At 36.6% G+C, this 24792-nt stretch overlaps 1 protein-coding gene across 3 annotated transcripts in view; it reads left to right on the top strand.

The window, feature by feature from the left end:
- Positions 1-24792, top strand: part of AP3B1 (adaptor related protein complex 3 subunit beta 1) — a 256686-nt gene that overhangs the window by 27659 nt on the left and 204235 nt on the right. For all 3 annotated transcript variants that reach the window (XR_007134506.1, XM_047778162.1, XM_047778163.1), the window contains exons 2-3: positions 5039-5114; positions 19055-19129. Coding sequence is in view for 2 of the 3 variants with exons in the window: in XM_047778162.1 (XP_047634118.1) it covers positions 5039-5114; positions 19055-19129 (151 nt within the window). In the remaining variant the exon portion in view is untranslated. The remainder of the gene's footprint in view (positions 1-5038; positions 5115-19054; positions 19130-24792) is intronic.

The raw sequence follows: 24792 nt of genomic DNA, 5'->3' as shown, positions 1-24792 counted from the left end.
GGTTCCCTTTGCTGTACAGTAGGTCCCTATTGCTTATCCATTCTAAATGTAGGTTGTTTGCATCTACTAACTGCAAACTACCCATCCCTCCCACCCGGCCCCCGCCGCCTTGACAAGCACAAGTCTGTTCTCTATGTCTGTGAGTTGATTTCTGTTTTGTAGGTCAGTTCATTTGTGTCACATTTTAGATTCCACATATAAGTGATATCATATTTGTCTGTCTTTTTCTGATTTACTTCACTTAGTGTGATAATCTCTAGATGCATCCATGTTGCTGCAAATGGGAATATGTTTTTATTTCTCCAGAAAGTGGAATGACTGGGTCAAATAGTAGGTTTATATTTAAATTTGTAAGAAACTCCCAGTTTTCTAAAGTGTTTTTATGTTCCTAGCAGCAGTATGTGAGAGTTCTAGTTGCTCTATGCCTTGGCAACATTTGTTATTGTCATTGTCTTTAATTTCAGCTATTCTGATGGGTGTGTAGTGGAATCTCATTTAATTTGCATTTTCTGATAATTAATGATCCTAAGTATCTTTTCATGTACTTATTGATATTCTTAACCTTCTCTTGTGAAATGTCTGTTCAGTTTTTTTGATCATTTAAAAAAATTTGTGTTGGAGTTCCCTTCGTGGCACAGTGGTTAACGAATCTGACTAGGAACCGTGAAGTTGTGGGTTCGATCCCTGGCCTTGCTCAGTGGGTTAAGGATCCTCCGTTGCCGTGAGTTGTGGTGTAGGTCACAGATGCGGCTCAGATCCTGCGTTGCTGTGGCTCTGGTGTAGGCTGGTGGCTACAGCTCCAATTAGACCCCTAGCCTGGGAATCTCCATATGTCAAGGGAAGCAGCCCTAGAAAAGGCAAAAAGACCCCCCCCCAAAAAAAAAATTTGTCGTCTTATAAGTGAGTTATAATGTTATATAACTTTTTTCTAATTAAAATTTTGATTTTGAGATAATTCTAGATTCATATGCAGGTATAAAAAGTAATACAGAGAGATCCTGTGCACCTCTTACCCAGTTTCCCTCAGTGATAAAGCATAGTACAATATCACAACCAAGAAATTGAGATTAATATTCTGTACCAGTCTTATTCAGATTTTCCCAGTTTTACTTGTGTGTGTGTGTGTGTTGGGGTGGTGTTCTGTTCCATTTAATCGCAATGTGTAGTTTCATGTAGCCATCTGGAAAGTAAAGATAGAACAGTTCCATCACTGTCTCGTGTTGTCTTTTATATATTTTTTAAATGAACTATAGTTGATTTACAATGTGTTAATTTGTGTTATACAGCATAGTGATTCGGTTATACATATATATAAATTCCTTTTAAAATATTCTTTTCCGTTATGGTTTGTCACAGGATATTGACTATAACTCTCTGTGCTCTACATTAGGACTTGTTTATCTCTTCCATATGTAATGGTGTGCTTCACCGTTATTGTCCTTTTCCTCAGCAACCAGTAATCTTTGTCCATTTCTATAATTTTGTTAATTCAAGAATGTTGTATACATGAAACAATATAGTGTGTAACCTTTTACGATTATTTATCTCAGTATATTTGTCAGGAGATTAGTCAGTTGTCAAGATATCAATAGCTTGTTTCATTTTACTGCTGAGCAATATTCCTTGGCATGGAATAATACCACAGTTTATTGAACCATTTACCCATTGAAGGGCATCTGGTTGTTTCCATTTTGGCTATTAGGAATGAAGCGTCTATAAATACTTGCATATATATATATTTTTTTTGTCTTTTCTAGGGCCGCACCTGTGGCATATGGAGGTTCCCAGGCTAAGGGTCCAATCGGAGCTACAGCTGCCGGCCTCTACCAGAGCCACAGCAACCCCAGATCCGAGCTGCATCTGTGACCTACACCACAGCTCACGGCAACGCCGGACCCTTAACCCACTGAGCGAGGCCAGGGATTGAACCCGCAACCTCATGGTTCCTAGTCAGATTCGTTAACCACTGCGCCACGACGGGAACTCCCAAATATTTGTGTAAATATACATTTTATATTTCCTGGAGATACGTGCCCAGGAGTATAATTGCTGGGTTGTATAGCAAATTTAGTTCTATGAGAAACTGCCACACTGCCAGGGTGACTCTAACCTTTCACACTTCCCACTAGCAGTATGTGAGCAGTCCAGTTCTTCCACATGCTCACTATCATTTGGGGTTGTCTCTATTTTATTTATTTATTTACTTTATGACTGTAGTCATAACATATGGAAGTTCCCGGGCCAGGGGTTGCATCTGAGGCACAGCTATGGCAACACTGGATCCTTGAACCCACTCTGCTGAGCTGGGGGTCGAACCTGCTGCTGCAGTTGGATTCTTAATGCACGGCACCACAGCAGGCGCCCCACTATTTTATTTATTTAAAGTAAGCCATTCTGATATGTGTGTAGTGACATCTTGCTGTGGTTTTAATTCGCTGATGGCGAATAAATATATAAATATATAAATATATAAGTATATTCAACTAAAAAGTTGAATATATTTTCATGTGCTTTTTTGCCACTTGTCTATCTCCTTCAGTGAATTGTTTGTTGATGTCTGTATTAGTTTACTAGGGCTGCCATAACAGAATACTACGGATCGAGTGGCTTGATGAAAGACATTTCTTTCTCTCATTTGAGGTTGGGACTCAAGATAAGGTGTTGACAGGTTTGGTTTCTTTGGAGGCCTTTCTCCTTGACTTGTAGATGGCTGCCTTCTCTCTGTGTGCTCACATTGCCCTGTCCTGTCAAACCCAGGAAGTCTGACAGCCTTCCTTTGTTTGCCCCATCTCTCCCTTTTAGTCCAAGCTGGTAATGTCTGCTGGTATCATCCCATCTGTCTTCCTGGCTTCAGCTGAGATGTCTGATTAAATCCATGAGCGTCACCCATGATTTCATCTTCAAACGATTTTTCAGTGTTCTTTGGTGTTCCCTTCTAAAGACACTTTCTTGATTTTTGCCACATGGGTAAACTGAGAATTTTCCAGTCTTCAAGTTCTAGGTCCTTTTTGCTTAACAGTTCCTCCAATTTATCTTTCTTTCTCATTTTACTATAAGCACTAAGGAAAAACCAGGCTGTCTATGCCCCACATTTTGCTTAGAAATCTGCTCAGGTAGTCAGATTCTTCACTTTTAACTTCTTCTTTCCACAGAACACTGGAACATAGTCATACCAGTTTCTTTTCACTTTATAATAAAGATTGCCTTTCCTCCAGTTTCCAGTAAATGTTCCCCATTTCATGTCCATCTACTTACCAACAGTCTCTTCAGGGCAACCTAGTTTTTTTGTAACATGAGCTTCAGAACTGTTCCAGCCTCTACCTGTTGCTCAGTTCCAAAGCCTCTTCTACATTTTTAGGTATTTATCACTGCTTGTTACCAAAATCTGTAATAGTCGCTTAAGGCTGCCATAACAAAATGCTGCAGACCAGATGGCTTAAACAACAGAAATTGGGAGTTCCCTTTGTGGCTCAGCAGGTTACGGACCCAGTTAGTATCCATGGGGATGTGGGTTCGATCCTTGACCTCGCTCAGTGGGTTAAGGATCCAGCATTGCCATGAGCTGTGGGTAGGTCACAGATGGGGCTCAGATCCTGCGTCACTGTGGCTGTAATGTAGACTGGCAGTTGCAGCTCCAAATCGACCCCCAGCCCGGGAATTTCCATATGCCGCAGGCACGGCCCTAAAAAGCAAAACAAACAAACAAAAAACCAGAAATTTATTATTTTTCTCAGTTCTTCCAGGAGACTGGAAGTCCAAAATCAAGGTGTTGGCAATTTTGTTTTCTCATGAGTCCTCTCTTCTTGCCTGGCAGGTGACTGTTTTCTCACAAGGCCTTTTCTCTGTGTATTCACACTATCTCTCTTAGAAGGACACCAGTCTTTTTGAATCGGAATCCCATCCTCTAATTTTTAAAGGTCCTATATCCGCATAAAGTCACATGGAGAATCAGGACTTCAGCACACGGATTTTTTTTTTGTCTTTTGTTGTTGTTATTGTTATTGTTGTTGTTGTTGCTATTTCTTGGGCCGCTCCCGCGGCATATGGAGGTTCCCAGGCTAGGGGTTGAATCGGAGCTGTAGCCACCGGCCTACACCAGAGCCACAGCAACGCGGGATCCGAGCCGCGTCTGCAACCTACACCACAGCTCACGGCAACGCCGGATCGTTAACCCACTGAGCAAGGGCAGGGACCGAACCCGCAACCTCATGGTTCCTAGTCGGATTCGTTAACCACTGCGCCACGACGGGAACTCCCACACGGATTTTTTGATAGCTTTTGTTCTGGATTTTCTTTTAAGGATGTTTGTATAGCAAGCAGCTTTGGAAAGGAGGAAGTGTCTACCACTTCAGCAAAGTTATCTTACTTGGTTGCACCATCATTTGCTTGATTATTCAAGCTGGGAATGGGGGGTTGAATCCTTGAGTGCTCCTATCTTAGCCTTTCTATTCAGTCACTATATCCCACTGATTTCAGCTATGAAGTTCTTGAATCTATCCTACATTTTCATCCTTACCAGTAACCGCTCTGTTTCATTACCTCATCCTCTTAAGATGTTAAAATTGCCTTAACTTAATTCTTCAAATAGGGAGCATCATTGTGAGTTTCTCTTCACATTTATGTTTTTTGTTTTTGTGAGGTAGGTAGTAAAAAAGAGGTGCTCTTTTATTCAGTGCTCTTTCTTCACATATTCTGAAGAAAGTTCTTAGGTTTTGGCTTAAGAAAATATTTTAGTGCTGATTCAAGAATTTTTCTTATTTCTCTTTTTCCGATGATTATACAAAAGAAATTTTAGCATGAGAGAATCCGTATGCCTCTGTTTGTTGATATTTTGCCCAGAATTGAGGTACAGTTTTATATTTTTGTTTCATTGGTGGGCTTCATGACAACATAGCACATACTTACATGAGAAATACATAATTATAAATAAGACAGTAGTCATATAGCTCTATGCATTGTATTATTTCTAACTTATTAAAATTATGTTTTAATAACTATAACATAAAAATCTAAATATGCAATTTTTTCTTTTGTTCAGGAATGAAGACTTAAAGCAAATGTTAGAAAGCAACAAAGATTCTGCTAAATTGGATGCTATGAAACGGATTGTTGGGGTAGGTAAAATAGATCATTTCAACTTTTTTTTTTTGTCTTTTTGTCTTTTGTCTTTTCTAGAGCCACTCCCACGGCATATGGAGGTTCCCAGGCTAAGGGTCTAATCAGAGCTGTAGCTGCTGGCCTGTGCCAGAGCCACGGCAACACAGGATCTGAGCTGTGTCTGCGACCTACACCACAGTTCATGGCAATGCTTAACCCACTGAGTGAGGCCAGGGATCAAACCCGCAACCTCATGGTTCCTAGTCGGATTCGTTAACCACTGAGCCACATGGGAACTCCCATTTCAACTTTTGGATAAAGGACAAGTAGTAATATTTCAAAAATATATGTTAAGGTATATCTTAAATACCAAATTGAATATCCCACCTACCCCTTATTATTAACTTAAAATTTCCTGTCTAAAATATTTTGGAAGAAGTGATGAAGTGACACCATTCAGAGACTTAAGTTTTAATTCTATCTTTTCTATTTTTAAATTTCCAATATCTAATGTCGAGATAGTTCTCCTGTCAGGTAGAGTGTACTAATCAGTTTGAAGACACAGTAAGATTATATACAAAAGTATTTTGACTTCCTTCAAAGAGAGATACTAATGAGCTAAAGGATTTTGTTTTTTTCATCTTAGGAGCTAAAAGTTGTGAACATGCTTTCTTCTGATTTTTAAATTCTATTACTATCAATAGAAATGCTTTATTCAATTTATCAATGTAGGACTTGTGAGGAATATTAGTAAATGTAGCAGTATTCTCCAGTTTTCAGTTATAATGCAAAATTTAAACAGTGGACTAATATGTTATTATGTAGAAGGGTTCCATTGTCAGAGAACTAAAAATATAATGCATTTTCTGATTACATATAAAAGCTGAAATATTTTTGCAATTTGTGTTGGTCTCACTTTTTTTTTTTACTTGATTGTTTACATTCCCAGTGACAAAACTGGCATAATTCAGTAACTATCTGATGCTAAAGAGTTCTGCTTGTCTCTGGAATTAGATTTGTGAAACCTGTCTTTCTTATTAATGCTATGCTTTTTCACCATCATTGCTGATTTTGTTTTCCACAGATTTTTGCATGAGGTCAAAGTGAAATAAGTTTGCATAATTATACAAATAAACTCTGCTATAATAGAGGGACAATACACCTGAAACAACATTATTTTCCAGCAGGCATTGCCACCATATGAGAGTTTAAAATCTCTATTCTAAAATCCAAATCCCATTTATGAAAGATGATTATAGACCTAAATATGTTCTGTTCAAAGGTTAGTTGTGCACATTAAATATATAAAAGTCAAGGACTAATTATATTTATAGCACACCTATAAATTCCTTCATTCTTGTGTTCAGATTTATGTCATTTGGTAATGAGGGCAAGTGCGGAAAATTCTTTTGTAAATTTTCCTTTTTTTAAAATTACTCAATGAATTTATTACATTTGTAGTTGTACAATGATCATCACAATCCAATTTATAGGATTTCCATCCCACAACCCCAGCACATCCCCCACCACCACTTATCCTTTGGAGATGATAAGTTTTTCAAAGTCTGTGAGTTAGTATCTGTTCTGCAAAGAAGTTCAGTCTGTCCTTTTTTCAGATTCCACATGTCAGTGAAAGCATTTGATGTTGGTGTCTCATTGTATGGTTGACTTCACTTAGCGTGATAATGTCACAATACTTCACATTAAAGGAACTCTAGGAGATAATTCATAACATTGGAAGAACAAAGGATACAATGTTGGAAGGTGATCCAGTCTTCAAAAGGAGTAATTTAACAAGGTATAGAACAGGAGTTCCCATCGTGGCTCAGCGGAAATGAATCTGACTAGCATCCATGAGGACACAGGTTCAATCCCTGGCCTCGCTCAGTGGGTTAAGGATCCGGAATTGCCATGAGCTGTGGTGTAGGTTGCGGATGGGGCTGGGATCTGGTATTGCTGTAGCGTGGTGTAGGCCAGCAGCTACAGCTCCGTTTCAACCCCTAGCCTGGGAACCTCCATGTGCTATGGGTGCGGCCCTAAAAAGACAAAAAAAAAAGTATAGAAAAGAGGTTCACTTGGTACCTTAAATGATGAGAATAAGGCAAATCCATTCAAACTATTCTTGATAATTCTTAATGTTTCTAATGTTTTAAAATTATAGTGTATTAAAGAAAGATTAATTTTACCACTTTATTTTCCTGTACATTTCTGACAGTAATGAGAGTTTTAAATATTTTTACAAAATTTTTAGAAGTCAGAGATCAGTTGTATGTTTTACATACATTTGTTTGTTGTATGTTTTGTTGTATGTTTGTAGTTGTATGTTTTACATACAACAGTTGGTTATCAAGATTGCTTTGCAGGGTTTCAGCTTGCATTCCTGTAGGTTACAGTCATGCACAACCATATAAAGCCAGCAGTGCTCTTAATTATTTCATTAAACTTTGGCTTTACATCCTATCAAGGTAAATTATTTCACTAAATCTGAGGATACTATCGAAATTCCTAAATATGAAAATAAGTATTTGGTAGTTTTTTTTCTACATTCCTTTTCAAACTGATTAGTAAAAATTGATATCCTCATAATCTAGACTTTATTTATTATAAATGTTACCTTAAATGTAAATAAACCTTATAAAGAAATGTAAATATAGCCATAGTAGTAGTAAGTCTAGAAGTTCTAGGTGGTCTCTCATTAGGAAGTTTGTATAAAGGTAAATTGGGAACATGATCTTCAAACTGTAGGAAAATGGTTAATTAAAAATTATTCTTTCACTTTGCGTAATGTCCTCAAGATCTACCCACATTGTCGAAATGGCAGGATTTCCCTTTTTTCATGGCCAAATAATATCCCATTTTATGTACACACACATATGTGTGCCTCTATAAGGAACATGTGAGATATATCTCACATTACCAGTTTTCCTTACCACCAACAGTGCCCAGTGTTTCCCTTTTATCCACAGCCTTGCCAGCACTTGTAATCTCTTGTCTTTTCGGTGATAGCCATTCTAACAGGCTTTGAGATGATAATCTCATTGTGGAGTGATGTGCATCTTCCTCATAAATAGTGATGTTGAGCATTTTTACATGTACCTGTTGGCACCATAAACCTACATAATGGTCTATGTCAGTTGTACCTCCATAGATGTGGAATAAAATTATTCTTTTATTATACAAGTGACACAATTACACATTTGTAAATTTTTAAGTAAAATTGAGGTTAAAAAAAAAACCCTGTAAAATTTCATCTTGCAGATGAACTTTAGGATCAGGTTGTCAGGTTCTGTTAAAAATTGTTTTGGGCTTTTGACTAGTGTAATACAGAATTTATATATTTCCATCTCCACCCCCCTTTTCTTGTGATTCAGTAGTATTATATTTTATAGTTTTTATCATAGAGATCTTGAGCATTCCTTGTTAGATTCATTCCTGTGTATTTTAAATTTTTGGCTGCCATTATTATGCTCCCTGGCGTTATATTTTCAAACTTAATTATTGGTGTATAGCAAAACAAATGACTTTTTCTTGCATTTGGCCTTCTCAGTGATCTCTCTTCTTAGCTGTGGTAGTTTTTTTGTTTCTTTGCTCATTTTTCTGGTAGATCGTTACATTGTCAGGAAATTATTACAGATTTGCATTTTATTTTCAAATGTTTTAATCTCTGATTTGTTTTTCTTTCTTTCTTTTTTTTGTCTTTTGTTGTTGTTATTGTTGTTGTTGTTGCTGTTTCTTGGGCCGCTCCCGCGGCATATGGAGGTTCCCAGGCTAGGGGTTGAATCAGAGCTGTAGCCACAGGCCTACGCCAGAGCCACAGCAACGCGGGATCCGAGCTGCGTCTGCAACCTACACCACAGCTCACGGCAACGCCGGATCGTTAACCGGCGAGGCAGGGACCGAACCTGCAACCTCATGGTTCCTAGTCGGATTCGTTAACCACTGCGCCACGACGGGAACTCCTGATTTGTTTTTCTTATCTCTTTGCATGAATCAAGTTCCACTATGATGTTGAATAGTAGGGGTAGTGGGAGACAATGCTACCTTGTTTGTGATTTTATTGGAAATGCTTGTAATGTTTTACTCTTATTTTTAATATATCCTGTAGAATCGAAGTAGATATATTTCTATGTATTTAAGTGATATTGGTTTATAGTTTACTTTTTGTCCTCTGTTGAGGTTTTTGATTAGGGTTGAGCTAGATTCATAGAATGAGTTGTTTGTTAAGCCATCTAAGCTTGCTCCAAGGCTGCAAAGATTTCCCCTCCCATTTTTAGCTTTCGTATTTATATCCGGGATCCATTTAGCATCATTTTTTTATGTATGGTATGAGGTTAAGATCCACAGTTCTTTTTTTTTTTTTTTTTTTTTACACATGCATGTCTAATTTACTCCACACTGTTTGTTATTAAAAGGATATCCTTTCCTCACTGAATTTCAGCTTCAAGTGAAAAATCAGTTTACCATATGATTGTGGGTCTACTTCTGAACTCTTTCTTCTGGCTCACGGATCTTCATGGCTTTCATTTTACCAAACCTCATTCTTGATTTCTGTACTCTTGAAATTATTGTAAGTTTTCCTTTATTATTTTTTTTAAAGATTCCTTAGCTTATGCTCTATGCTTTGCATTTCCATGTAAATTCTAGAAATTTGTTAGATTATATACACACACACACGCCTACTGTAGTTCATATTGTAATTGCATTAAATCTATAGATCAATTTTGGGAGAATTAATGCTTTAATTCAGTTTTGTCCTATGACTCATGATCATGATTCTATCTCTACTTGTTTCAGTCATTTTTAATTTCTTGCAACAATGTAGTGTGCTTCTTAGTGTTAAGTTTTAAGTTCTATTATCATAGTTTCTGTAAATGTTTTGTCTTTGAATTCTATTAAATACTGTATTTCAGTTTTAAACTAGCAACCATTGTTTACTAATTTCTCCTTTTATCAAATAACTAGTAGTTATTTTTCTTGAAATTTTTTCTGGAAATGAAGTATTATAATGATCATTTATTTACCTTTACTTTTGTCCAGTTTTTAGTTTGATTTCTAGTTAGCACCGTATTTCTTTGTGGAAGCTTTAAAAATCATTTTAAAAATGTTATCATATATGCATATGTGTGCATCATTTCAAAACATCTGTTGGTTGGAAGTAATTTCTAGATGTCGATTAGCAGAGTGTTATATTGCCTTCAGAGTTTCTTGGATTTTTTAAATGTAATTTTCAATATTTACATTTCTGTACATAATTTGGGTTTCATGAGCCCTGAATATGGGGTTTTATCACCTCATATGATTACAGAGTAGTTTTAAGGCCTTAGTTTCATAGTTAAAAACCTTTAAATTTTAATCTGCCAAAGTTTTAAGTGTTATGTATTTGTTTTACCACATTACTTTCTAATATATTTCAAAATGCCAGCAGTGCACATCTGACTATCTTTCACAGTCGGTAGTCCTACGATTCAACAGAGAATCTTGTCAGCAATATCTACCAGCAAGAAACCATAATGATAGTCTCGGTTCATTTTATTATCTTTCTTTGGTAATATCTGAGGCTTGTTTAGAATCATGGGGAAATGTTTCCAATGGTTCATATGTTGAATAAAGTCTCATGTATGCCAAAGCATGCTTAGGGAAGAAAAAGTACCTACTTCAAAATCTTATGGTCACTTATTACGCAGCAGGACTCAAGTTGAAACACACATATGTTATTTTCTTGATATTTCTGAAAAATATGTCTAATGTTTAAAGTATATGTTCGTATTTTATCTTGGCTTGATAAAATGTGAACTAAGAGAATTTCAAATGTATTGCTTCATATAGTGAACTTGTAATAAGTTTTTTAGCTAAAATGCTGATGCGTTGATCATTCAGAGTCCTTGAAGGCATAGAATATGTTGGTGTATTGAAATCTTTGGTGTATTTTCTTTCTGTAAGGGTTGAATGTTATAGCTCTTTCTCAGGTTAGTTTGCTTGTCTTTGTAGTTATGGGGTAATAAAATTAAAAAATATTAATCCAAATTCCATTGGTGCATTATTGTTGTAGGGAAAAAATGGAGGAAGTCCATATGAGAAGAAAATAATAACATGCATAGTTCTTACTATCTTGAATTAATGATTGTAATAAATATTTTGGTCTAAATCTTTCTGGACTGAGTGCCCATACCTTGTTCTTGTTTTCTCTTCAACAGAAATGCTTCAGTTCTGTGTATATTTTAAAGGATTTAACCTGTGGCTGATGTTGGCATCTTTTTTTTTGTTGTTGTTGTTGTTCTTAAGTTGGATGTTGTTTAAAGGGCACATTTTTTTCTGTCATGCTAATACACATCAGGACCAGCTCCTGGTTATCAGGCCTGAGTTTTTACTAGTGGTATAATACCTATAGAACCTTAATCGGTTGCCTGTCGATTTTGGTTCAGTGTGCTTTCTGGGACAGAAATCACTGGTCATTTCATTTTCTATTTTCTGTATTTATTCTTGGCTGCTGAATCTTGAGCTTTGCAACTGAGTCTGAAAATTAACTGCTGGTTTGTAATTTAACTAGTAATTATTTATAAATTAAAGATTCTAAATTTTCTCCCTATCTTTATTGCTGTCAAAAATGAAGCTAGTTAAAATGGTTATGAAATTAAGTTCAGTGTCTCCTCCTTTTCTTGCCAAGTTAAAAAAATTAATGCTTTTCAACATTAATTATGTTTCTAGATCTTGATTTTTAGATATAGATTATTATTCAAGATTTTAAAAATATGACAACATATTAAAATCATCATTGTGGAGTTCCCATTGTGGCTCAGTGGAAACAAACCCAACTAGTATCCATGAGGATGCACATTTGATCCCTGACCTCGCTCAGTAGGTTACAGATCCAGCGTTGTTGTGAGCTGTGGTATAGGTCACAGATGTGGCTTGGATCTTGCATTGCTGTGGTTGTGGTGTAGGCCAGCAGCTGCAGCTCCAATTCATATGTGCAGGTGTGGCCCTTAAAAAAAAAAGAAAAAAGAAAAGAAAAAATCATTATTGTAATATACCACATTAACAGAATGAAGGAGGAAAAACAAGATTATTTTAATTAACATAGAAAAAGCATTTGACAAAATTCAATACTCTTTCATGATAAAACTCTCCACAAACTAGGAATAAAAAAAAAACCTACCTCAACATTTTAAAGGCCAAATATGAAAAATTCTCAGTAGTGAAAGACTGAAGGCTTTTCATCAGAAGAGCAAGAACAAAACAAGCATGTTCACTTTTGCCACTTCTATTCAATATAGTATTGGATGTTTTAGCCACAGCAATTAGGCAAGAAAAAGAAATAAAAGGCAGCTAAATTGGAAAAGAAGAAATAAAATTATCTTTGTTCCCAGATAACATGATTTTATATTTAGAAAACCCTAAAGATTCCACAAAAACCTTTTAGAACTAATAAACAAATTTAACAAAGTTACAGGATCCAAAATTAACACATAAAATTAGTTATGTTTCTATACAGTAACAATCATCAATCCTGAAAGGAAATTATGAAAGCAATCCCATTTATGATAGCATGACAGATAATAAGATACTTTAAGGATAGATTTACCTAAGGAGGCAAAAGATTTGTGCTTTGAAAACTGCAAAATGTTGCTGAAGGAAGTTAAAGAAGACACAATTAAATGGAAAGACATCCCATGTTCACTGATTGGAAAACTTAATATTAAGATGTCAGTATTCCCAAAATGATCTACATATTCAGGGCAGTTCTTAATGAAATCCCAATAATGTTTTTTGCAGAAATAGAAAAATCTTTTAAAATTCATATGGAATCTTACTGAACTCTGAATGGCCATACTTAATTCAAAGCTACAGTAATCAAAACAATGTGGTACCAGCATAAAAACAGACATATATACACAATTGAGAGCCTTAAAACAAAGCCCTCATATAAATGGCCAAATTATTTTCAACATTTCTCATGTTTTATATTTCAGTAGTGGGTAATACTTGAATCACTTATGATTGGATGGTAAGCTATGCTAGGGAAAGGGCTCTCTCATATCAACTTATTCTCCAGGTGGTAACTAATGAGTAAATAGTTATTTTCCAAAGTATGTCAAATGAACCACAAAAAAACCATAAAAATTTTTGAAATTTCTCTAATTACTAGAGAAATGCAGATCAAAACTACAATAAGGTACCATCCTCACACCAGCTTAGCCATCATTAGAAAGTCTACAAGTGACATATGTCAGAGAGAGTGTGGAGAAAAGGGAACCTACCTACACTGTTGGTAGGGATGTAAATTAGTGCAACTACTATGTAAAACATTATGGAGAGTCCACAGAAAACTAAAAGTAGAATTAACATATGATCCAGCTGTGCCACTCCTAGGCATATATCTAGATAAAACAATGATTCGAAGGGATACATGCACCCCAGTGTTGATTGCAGCTCTATTTGCAGTAGCCAAGACTTTGAAACAACCTGATTGTCCATCAAGAGATGAATGGATTAAGATGTGGTACATACATACAATGGAATACAACTCAGCCATTAAAAATAATGAAATAATGCCATTTGCAGCAACATAAATGCAAATAGATATTATCATACTAAGTGAAGTAAGTCAGAAAGACAAATACCATATATCATTTATATGTAGAATCTAAAAATTGGCACCAGTGAACCCATCTTCAAAACAGAAACAGACCTACAGACAAGGAGAACAGACTTGTGGTTCCCAAGGGGGAGGGCTTTGGGAGAGGGATGGACTGGGAATTTGGGGGTAGTGGATGGAAACTATTACATTTAGAATGGATAGACAATGAGATCCTACTGTATAGTACAGGGAACTATATCTAGTCTCCTGGGATAAAACCTAATGGAAAGGAATATATTAAAGAATGTGTATGTACATATACACACACACACACATATGTATATGTGTATATATATCTAAATAACTTTGTTATACAACAGGAATTAGAACAATATTGTAAATTATCATTATTATTATTATTATTTGTCTTTTTAGAGCTGTACCTGTGGCATGTGGAAGTTCCCAGGCTAGGGGTCAAATCAGAGCTATAGCCACCCCTATACCACAGCCACAGCAATGCCAGATCTGAGCCATGTCTTGACCTACACCACAGCTCAAGGCAACGCTGAGTCCTTAATCCACTGAATGGGGCCAGGGATTGAACCCATGTCCTCATGGATACTAGTCAGCTTCCTTGTTGCTGAACCATGATGGGAACTCTGTGAACCATATTGTAAATTAAATTAAAAAGGAAATTTGAAATTTGTCATGTGTATAGTATCACATCTAAAATAAAAAATACCGGATTTCCCGTCCTGGTGCAGCAGAAACGAATCCAACTAGGAACCATGAGGTTGACGGTTTAATCCCTGGCCTCGTTCAGTGGGTTAAGGATCTGGCATTGCCGTGAGCTGTGGTGTGTAGGTTGCAGATGTGGCTTGGATCTGGTATGGCTGTGGCGAAGGCCAGCAGCTGTAGCTCTGATTAGAACCCTAGCCTGGGAACCTCCATATGCCACAAGTGTGGCCCTAAAAAGCAAAATAAAAAGTAAAAAATTAAAAAATACCCTGGATTGACTCAGTAGCAGAATCAGTATAACAAAGGAGTCAGAAGTTGAAGACTGATCACTAGAAATTATTCAGTTTGTAGAATCGAATTTAAAAAGAAAAGAGATGAACAAAGCATCAGGGTCTTGTTGGATGATATCAAAGATCTATCATAAATGTTCAGAAGAAAAAAATTGGGACAGAAAAAAAATACTTGAATTCATAATTGCTGAAAACTTCCCAAAGTGACGAATGACTTACATTTTTAGATGAAAGAACCTCAGTGAATACTAATCAGGATAAACTCAATGAAACCCATCCATCAGTATATGGCAATTAAACTTTCTGAAAAACCCTAAATAAAGAAAAAATGCAGAATGTACCTGGGGAAAAAAATGATACATTTCGTACAAGGGAACAGTGATTTGAACTACACCACATTTCTCATCAGATTCCATGGAGCCGGAAGTCACTGGAATATCTTACTGAAAGAAAATAATTATTAACCTAGAATTCTCTATCCAGTGAAAATACCTTTCAAGAATGAGGATGCTAGAGGTATTCTTAGGCCAAACAAGAAAAAAGAGTATTTCTAGCTGATCTTCTTTAATGAAATGCTAATTGAAGTTATTCAGGGAGTTCTCCTTGTGGCTTAGTGGTTGTGGCTTAGCAGGTTAATGACCTGACTTTGTCTCTGAGAGGATGACAGAGACATCCAACACTGCTGTAATCTGTGGCATAGTTCGCAGATGTGGCTTGGATTTGGTTTGCTGTGGCAGAGGCACAGCCCTCAGCTGCAGCTGTGATTGGACCCCTAGCCCAGGAACTTCCATATGCCACAGATGTGGCCACAAAAAAAAAAAAATCAGGTTGAAGGGAAATATCAGATGGATATTGAGGGACATGAGTTGAAATGGTAAGTGTAAAGGGCTAATTTTATTCCTCTTAAATATCCCACTGTTCGAGAGGTTTTCAGTGGATGTAGATATAAAATATATGATGGCTATATATAACATAAAGGGCAATGGGGAGGTAGGATTAAAAAGCCTATCTGTTGAAAGGTTTCAACATTTTATTTGACCTTATACAGTATTAACTTTAAGGAGATGTGGAAGCTTTGATGTGTCTTGATTTTATCTATCTATAACTGCATCTGTGTAATTATCTATTTGATAACCCCTAGAGGAAGAACCAATAAAAATTATACCAAGGATGTAGCCAAGTAGTGAATATAAAAATTAAATTATTAAATACCAAAAATTCCCCAGTAATGAGAGCAATGGCAGTCAGAACAACAACAACAACAGCAACAAAACCCCAGGGAATAAACAGAAAACTGATAATAAAATGGTCGACCTGAATCTAACCACATCAATGATTACATTAAGTGTAAGTGATCTAAAGTCAGCAGCTAAAAGAGATTGTCACATTGTTAAAAATATCAAGATGCAGTTATATGTTCTCTAGGAGAAACCCACTTTTAATGTAAAGGCAAAGATTGAAAATAGAAGGATGGGGAGTTCCTGCTGTGGCACAGTGGGTTAAGAATTTGACTGCAGTGGCTCGGGTCGCTGTAGAAGCAAGGGTTCCATCCCAACCCTGCACCATGGGTTAAAGGTTCTGATGTTCTCATGGTTGCCACATAGGCTCATATTCAATTCCTGGCCCAGGAACTTCCATGTGCCATTAGTATGGACATTAAAAAAAAAAAGGGAAATATACCCTGCATATACTAACCAAAAAGTGAAAGCAACTCTCACCCCGATACTAGCACTTCCCATTTCTCCTGTAGTCCTTTATTTTTCTCAGTAATACCCTTGTTACTACCTCACATACTGTATTTGCTTATTGTCCCTCACCCCCCCTTAGGAGGTAAGCTCGGATGGGCAAAGACTTTGTTTGGTTCATGGTTGATTCCCAAGGCCTAGAATAATCCCTAGCATATAGTATCCTCTCAGGAAGTATTTGTCAAATGAATTTGACTAGGATTTTTTTTCTCCCTCATGTATCTTTTTGAGTAGCATTCTGTAGAACAAAGTTGAGGAAGCCTTGGAATAGGATAAAATAGGACAGGGTCTCTGACTTGAGATAATCATGGAGTGACTGAAGGGATGAGGCCGTAGAGAACGTTTAATCTGTCCTCATTTTACAGATGAGGAAATTGTAAAAATCATATGAAGGTGCTTTAGTTGTGCAATATTTTGTGGAACTTTACTACTCAGAAAGTTTCACAAAATACTTAATTGCACAGGTAAAGAAATAGAAAATGGAAAGACTAGCATATATATGTATATATATATATATTTTTATTTTCCCACTGTACAGCAAGGGGATCAAGATATCCTTACATGTATACATTACAATTACATTTTTTTCCCCACCCTTTGTTCTGTTGCAACATAGCATATATTTTAAAGCTAGAAAGGGCTTCTGAGAAATTGTTAACTGATTATAATTGCTTAAGATGTCACATCATATTTATAAATTGTTAACTGGTTATAATTGCTTAAAATGTCACATATTTATAAAACATTTTTATAAATTTGTAAAATGAATACCTCCTTTCATTGAAATCTTTTTAAGGTAGTTTTATGAATATGGTGTATAATTCATAAAGATCCCTTTTCAAAAAAAAATTACCCTATAATTAAAACTTTATTTTGTGGCAACCAAAGTCTGTACTATTAAAGGACAAAGATATATTCTGGGAATAAAGAGTTAAGGAAATGGAAGTACAGGTAGACATAAAACAAATAAATAGAAATGAAAGATTGCACATAGGAAATTCTAAGTGGAAAGTGTGGAGTAAAAAGTTCTGGAGGAAATTAGGATTGGATGCCATAGTGCAGTAGGTGCTAGGAGGTGGCTTTGGCAAGGGAGAGCGATGAGAATTTGATGATGCACTAGATAGAAGGGTGAAAACTTAGAAAAGCAAAAAGAATTGGGTTGGGGCCATGATATGAGCACAAGCATAGAGGAGTCAGAGAGCATGCAGGTAGTGAGTGCACCAGTTTGCTTTGATAATAGCATTGGTGTGGAACAGTAATGATTGCTGAGCTTAAAAGGGATGTTAGTGCTGTTAGATTATTTGAATATTAAATTGTTTGGACTCTGAGGCAGTCAGGGGCTTTTGAGACCTTGATGGGAACTGATGTGCAAAGTAGTGGTTTGAGCCCATTAAACTGTCGGTGATCTACCTTTTGGTCTGGAGGAGGAGGTTTTTGGAAAGGTCCTCTGTGAGGTCATACTGGCCTCTCTGCTAGGAAAGTAGCAGGAGGAAGGATTAACATGAGTGTGCTGAGAATTCACAACAGGACCTGGTTACTGTATAGATGTGAGAAGAGACCAAGATAATTGGAGGGTTTTGGTATCTGGGAAAATTGGTGGAATAAGAAATACTACCATGAAGATCTTTTTATTGTGAAAAGTGGGTTTAGTTTTAGACATAGCAGACTTTGGATGAGGGCGACGTCTAATAATGTTCAGTTAGAGAAGTAGCACTAGGGCTTAGAGTTAGGGCTACGGTTTGGAAATTGATCCCCTTAGAGGTAGGGGTTAAGACATGAGGGTGAATGAAATCTTAGGAATTTCAGAGATTGTAGAACAGTGTAGCCTGAAAGATGGAGATGGTGAACAGAGCTTTAGTGGAGAAAGGAAGAGGACTTGGTGAAGGGAACTTTGGGAAAAAAAAATGGTTGAAGAAGTAGTGGGGCCTATAAAAAGAAAGCCAAGGAAGGAGGAATTATTGTAGTTTGCTTAAAAATAACATTTATTCTCCATCCCCACCCTCAGTGCAAATGCATTACATCTTTAATGTAAGAACTTGAGAAGTAGAGTGCAAACATTTAAAAAGTGTTTGAAGTTCCCATCAGTGGTTAACGAATCCGACTAGGAACTATGAGGTTGCAAGTTTGATCCCTGGCCTTGCTCAGTGGGTTAACGATCCGGCGTTGCCGTGAGCTGTGGTGTAGGTTGCAGACGCGGCTTAGATCCCGCATTGCTGTGGCTCTGGCGTAGGCTGGTGGCTACAGCTCCGATTTGATCCCTAGCCTGGGAACCTCCTGCGGCTCTAGAAAAAACAAACAAAAAAAAAGTGTTTCCGACCCCATTAGCCTGAGAAAACTATTCTAAATATTTTGTCTTAAATTTCTATGTGTTTCTTCCTTAACTGTCTATGTATTTGTGTATTTATATTGATTCCTAAGAGATTATTCTTTTCTACAAATAGTTGGAATAATTAGATGATTTAAAAAGAGTTAAGCTTTTTAATTCTGTAGCTTATTTGTTTCTGTAACTTATCTTCTAAATATTTAATATATGTAGAATTTGTTTTGTTTTCAAATGACTAATTTTAAAAAAGTTTCAGTCCTAATATTCCACTTTTATCCTTCAGATGATTGCAAAAGGGAAAAATGCATCTGAACTGTTTCCTGCTGTTGTGAAGAATGTGGCCAGTAAAAATATTGAGGTACTGTTTTGATTCATTAATTTCATGATTCCTTTGTTATGAAAGAATATATACTTTTCAGTTACTTTGAAATACAGTGTTAGATACTTAAGTGTCATTAGATTTTTGATACAATTAAAATGTCCATAATCTTAAATGGGGGAAATAGAATGCAAAGTAGACATAATCTTAGTTTTGGCATTTTGGTGGAGAATGTCAAAAGTAAAATTGAGATTAACTCACCTGGGTAAAAGGATGGTAACTTGAAGCCAGTTTAGTTGAAATTCTGGTCTAGGAAGTTAATTTTAGAAAGCATATATCCAGTGAAACAGATCTAAATTCCTGTAGTATCAGGGCAAGGATTAAACCCATATGTTAGGACTCCAAATCTAGTGCTCTTTCTGGAGCATCTTAGTTCTGGTAAACCCTGCCTCAGTATAGCGAGAGGTGAGCAGAAGGCAGAAGGTAGTGGGAACCTTCAGTTACTGGTCCCTGTATAGGTTTGTACATGGAGTTTGAAACAGAGAAATTTAAGAAACTTTGAGGCCAAGGTAATTCATGTTAGATCAAATGAACTATTGACTTCTGACAGAATGTTAAAGAAAAGCTTAAAGCCCTGTCTCTTTATTTGGTAGGTGCTTACTCTAGGGGGTTCAGTGTATATATTCAACTTACCACAGTCTACAACTAGGATTTACTGTATATATTTTTAAGTTAGCACAGTCTAGTTTCAGATAACATTATACCACTTCACATCAACTTTGAAGACCTTACATCAGCAAATTCCCTCCCATCTCTTCCCACATTATGCATTTTACTTCTGAATCTGCTAAAACACCCTAAGTACATGGTTATCATTTTTACTTTAAAGAGTCAATCATCTTTTTAAAAGGTTATCAGAGCATAATTAATACATCCTAATCTTCTCACTTTTAGAGTGTACAATTCAGTGATTTATGGTGTATTCACAGAATTGTGCAACAAAGAACCTTATGTCCATTAGTTACTCCACAGTCCTCCTAGTCCTAGGCAACCATAATCTTCTTTCTATCACTATGGATTTACCTATTCTGGGCACCTCATATAAACTGAGTTATATAATAGGTGGCTATTGTGTCTGATTGCTTTCATTGAGCATAATGTTTTGGAGGTTCATCCGTGCTGCAGTACATATCGTTACCTGATTGCTTCTTTTTGCTGAATAATTTTCCTTTGTGTGAATATACTGCATTTTGTTTATCAGTTGATCATTTGATGGTCACTTTGGTTGTTGCCACTTTTTGGCTATGGTGAATAATGCTACTATAAACACAAGTTTTTTGTATGCATATATATATTCATTTCTTTGGATGTATACCTTGGTGTGCTATTGCTAGGTCATAAAATAACTCTCTTTAATATTTTGAACAACTGCCAAACTGTTGTCCACAGCAGCTGCGCCATTTTGTTTCTATCAGCAATGTATGCAAGTTCTGATTTTTCTGCATCCTCACCAACACTTGTTATTTTCCTTTTTTTAAAAGAAAAATTATTGTCTGTATTTTAGATTGTATATCCTAGTGGGTATGAGGTGGTATCTCATTGAAATTTTGATTTACATTTTGTTAACAGATAATTATTGTGTGTCTCTTGGCCAGTTGTATATCTTCGTTAGAAAAATGTCTATTCACATACTTTTTTCATTTTATAATTGGTTTGTTTTTCATTTTATTGTGTATTTGTAAGCGTGTGTGTGTGAGTGTGTGTGTGCTGAATCCTAGATCCTTATCTAATATATGATTTGCAAATATTTTTCTATTTTGTGGGTTATCTTTTATTTTCTTGATAGTGCTCTTTGAAGCATGGAAGTTTTAAATTTTGCTCTTAACTATTTTTTATGGTTTTCTCTGGATATATGCCCAGGAATGAGATTGCTGGAACATATGGTAGTTCTATATTTAGTTTTTAAAGAAACCTCCGTACTGTTCTCCATAGTGGTTGTATCAGTTTAATTTCCCACCAGCAAAGTGAGAGGGTTCCCTTTTCTCCACACCCTCTCCAGTTATTGTTGAGACTTTTTGGTGATGGCCATTCTGACTGGTATAAGGTGGCACCTCATAGTAGTTTTGATTTGTATTTCTGTAATAATTGGTGATGTTGAGCATCTTTTCATGTGTTTTTTTGGCCATATGTATGTCTTTGGAGAAATGTCTATTTAGATCTTCTGCCCATTTTTGATAGAACTGTGTGGGTTTTTAGTTTTTTTTTTTTTTTTTTAATATAAAGCTGCCTGAGATGTTAGCATATTTTGGAGAGTAATCCCTTGTTTGTTGCTTCCTTTGCGAAGATTTTCTATGGGTTGTTGTTTTGTTTATGGTTTCCTTTGCTATGCAAAGGCTTTTAAGTTTAAATAGGTCACATTGTTTTATTTTTGTTTTACTTCTCATTACTCTAGAGGTGCATGTATCTTTTAAAATTTGTGTTTTGTTTTTTTTCAGATATATACCTAGGAGAGAAATTGCTGGATTGTATGGTAGTTCTATTTTTAATTTTTGAGGAACCTTCCTTCTGTTTTCCGTAGCGGCTACACTAATTTGCAATCTCATCAGCAGAGCACAAGGGTTTCCTTTTCTCCACATCCTCACCAATGCTTGTTATTTGTTGTCTTTTTATTTTTTATTTTTTTGGCCTTTTACGGCCGCACCCATGGCATATGGAGGTTCCCAGGCTAGGGGGTCAAATCAGAGCTGTAGCTGCTGGCCTACACCACAGCCACAGTAATGCAGGATCTGAGCCACCTCTGCAAGCTACACCACAACTCATGGCAACACTGGATCTTTAACCCATTGAGCGAGGCCAGGGATCAAACCTGTGTCCTCGTGGATACCAGTCAGATTCATTTCCGCTGAGGCATGAGGGGAACTCATGTTGCTTTTTTGATGCTAGCCATTCTGATAGGTGTGAGGTGATATCTCTTTGTGGTGTTTTTTTGTTTGTTTGTTTGTTTTTTGTTTTGGTCTTTTTAGGGCCACACCTGGGGCATATGGAAGTTCTTAGGCTAGGGATCCAATAGGGCTGCAGCTGCTGGCCTATCCCACGGCCATAGCAACACCAGATCTGAGCCATGTCTGAGACCTATACCACAGCTCGTGGCAATGCCGGATCCTTAACCCACTGAGCAGGGTCACGGATCAAACCCATGTCCTCATGGATCCTAGTTGGGTTTGTTATTGCTGAGCCGCAATAGCAATTCCTCATTGCGGTTTTGATTTACATTTCCCTGATGAGGAGTATGTTGAGCATCTTCTCATGTACCCTTTTGCTTATTTGTATGTCCTCCTTGGAAAAATGTCTGTTAAGGTCTTCTGCTTACTTTTTATTCAGGTTGTTTTTATTTATTTTAGTTGAGTTGTATGAAGTCTTTGTATATTTTGGATATTAATGCATTAGCAAATCTGTCATGTGCAGATATCTTCTCCCATTCAGTAGGTGGCCCTTTCATTTTGTTGGTAGTTTCCTTTGCTATACAAAAGTCTTTCAATTAGATGCAGTCCCATTTGTTTATTTATGCTTTTTTTCCTCCTTGCCTGAGGAGATAAATCGAAAAAATATTGCTAAGACCTATGTCAAAGGGCAATGCCGAAATTTTTTTCTAGTAGATTTATGGTCTTATGTTTAAGTCTTTAATCCATTTTGAGTTTATTTTTGTATATGGTGATAGAGAGTATTCTAATTTAATTATTTTACATTCAGCTGAAGAGTTTTCCTAGCACCTCTTATTGAAGAGACTATCTTTTTGCCATTGTGTATTTGTGCCTCCTTTGCCATAATTTAATTGACCATAAGTGAATAGGATTATTTCTGGGCCTTCTATCCTGTTCCACTGATCTATATTTCTGTTTTTGTGCCAGTACCATACTGTTTTGATGAATTTAGCTTTGTGGTATAGTTTGAAGTTAGGGAGTGTGATACCTCCAGCTTTGTTCTTTCTCAAGATTGTTTTAGCTCTTTGGGTCAAATTAAATTTTGTGTGTGGTATGAGATAAGGTTCGAGATTCATTTTTTTTCCCCAGATAGTCAATTGTCCTTTTACCATTTATTAAGAAGATTATGTCTTTTTTTTTTTTTTTTAACTATTTCCCCCCCCCCCCTTTTTTTTTGTCTTTTTGCTATTTCTTGGGCCACTCCCGCGGCATATGGAGGTTCCCAGGCTAGTGGTCAAATCGGAGCTGCAGCCACCAGCCTATGCCAGAGCCACAGCAACGTGGGATCCGAGCCGCGTCTGCAGCCTACACCACAGCTCACGGCAACGCCGGATCGTTAACCCACTGAGCAAGGGGCAGGGACTGAATCCGCAACCTCATGGTTCCTAGTCAGATTCATTAACCACTGCGCCACGATGGGAACTCCAAGAAGATTATGTCTTTTTCCATTTGAATTACCTTGCCACTTTTGGAAAAAAGTTTGATCACATAAGTGTGACCATGTTTCTGGGCTCTGTTCTGCTGATCTCTATGTGTATCCTTGTGCCTGTACTACACTGTCTTGTTTACTGTAACCTTATAGCATGTCTTTTTTTTTAATTTCTCTTTAAATTTTAATTGAAATATGATTGACTTAAAAATTTATTTTAGTTTCAGGTGTACAACCAAGTGATTCATTATTTTTGCACATGACATAATGATCACCAGTTTCTTTTTCCTGTTCAGCTTGGGTTATTTCAGCTATGCTACCTTTCTTTTGTTTTTTTGGCCACTCTCATGGCATATGAAAGTTCCCATTCCAGGGATCAAACATGCATCACAGCAGTGACTGTGGCTATTGCAGTAGTGACAATACCAGATCCTTAGCCTGCTCTTATGTCACAAGGGATCTCCATCCACTGCTGAGTTCACTGATTCATTCCACTATCATCTGAACTACTATTGATTCCTTCTAGTTTTTTTTTATTCTGTTATTGTATTCTTGCCTTATATTACATATAGTATATCTTAATGTCAGGAGTATAAGCATTCCAATGTTGTTCTGTTTTCACCTTGTTGGTACTTTGTCTTTCTGCAGAAATGTTAAAACCAGCAGGCCAGTTTCTTCAAAAGTCTGTTAGGATTGATTTAAAATAATTTTTTAGATTAAAGTATAGATGATTTACAATGTTGTTATTAGTTTCTGTTGTGCAGCAAAGTGACTCAGTTGTGTGTATGTGTGTATGTGTATATATATATATATGTACACACACATTCTTTTTTATGTTCTTTTCCATCATGGTCTGTCCCAGGAGATTAGATATAGTTCCCTGTGTTATGCAGTGGGGCCTTTTTTGTTTGTCTCTCTGGTGAAACTGAGCTCTTGGAATGGTCTGTCTGATAAGAACGTTTTATATGCCTGAGGCTTTGAACCATGCTGTATCAGTTTACCCAAATAATTTATACTAAAAACATGTTTGATGTAAATACATGCTTTCCTTCTTGTGGTTTGCAGTTTCAGTTATGATCTAATACAGTGATGACTATATATATAGGCATACAGTGCCTACATGATGGATCCCTAATAAAAACCCTGGACAGTCTTTCTCTGGTGGGCATCACTTGGTACATGGCTGCTGAAGGAAATAAGCAGGTCTTATGTGACTACACTGGCAGGTAGTCTCTTGGAAGCTTGTGCCTGGTTTCCTTTGGACCTTACCCTGTGGCCTTTTCTTTTGCTGA

This window comes from Phacochoerus africanus, chromosome 4, assembly GCF_016906955.1.
Source record: "Phacochoerus africanus isolate WHEZ1 chromosome 4, ROS_Pafr_v1, whole genome shotgun sequence".
Taxonomy (NCBI): Eukaryota; Metazoa; Chordata; class Mammalia; order Artiodactyla; family Suidae; genus Phacochoerus; species Phacochoerus africanus.
Note: the sequence above shows the minus strand (reverse complement) of the source record. Positions and strands in the feature narration are given on the sequence as shown.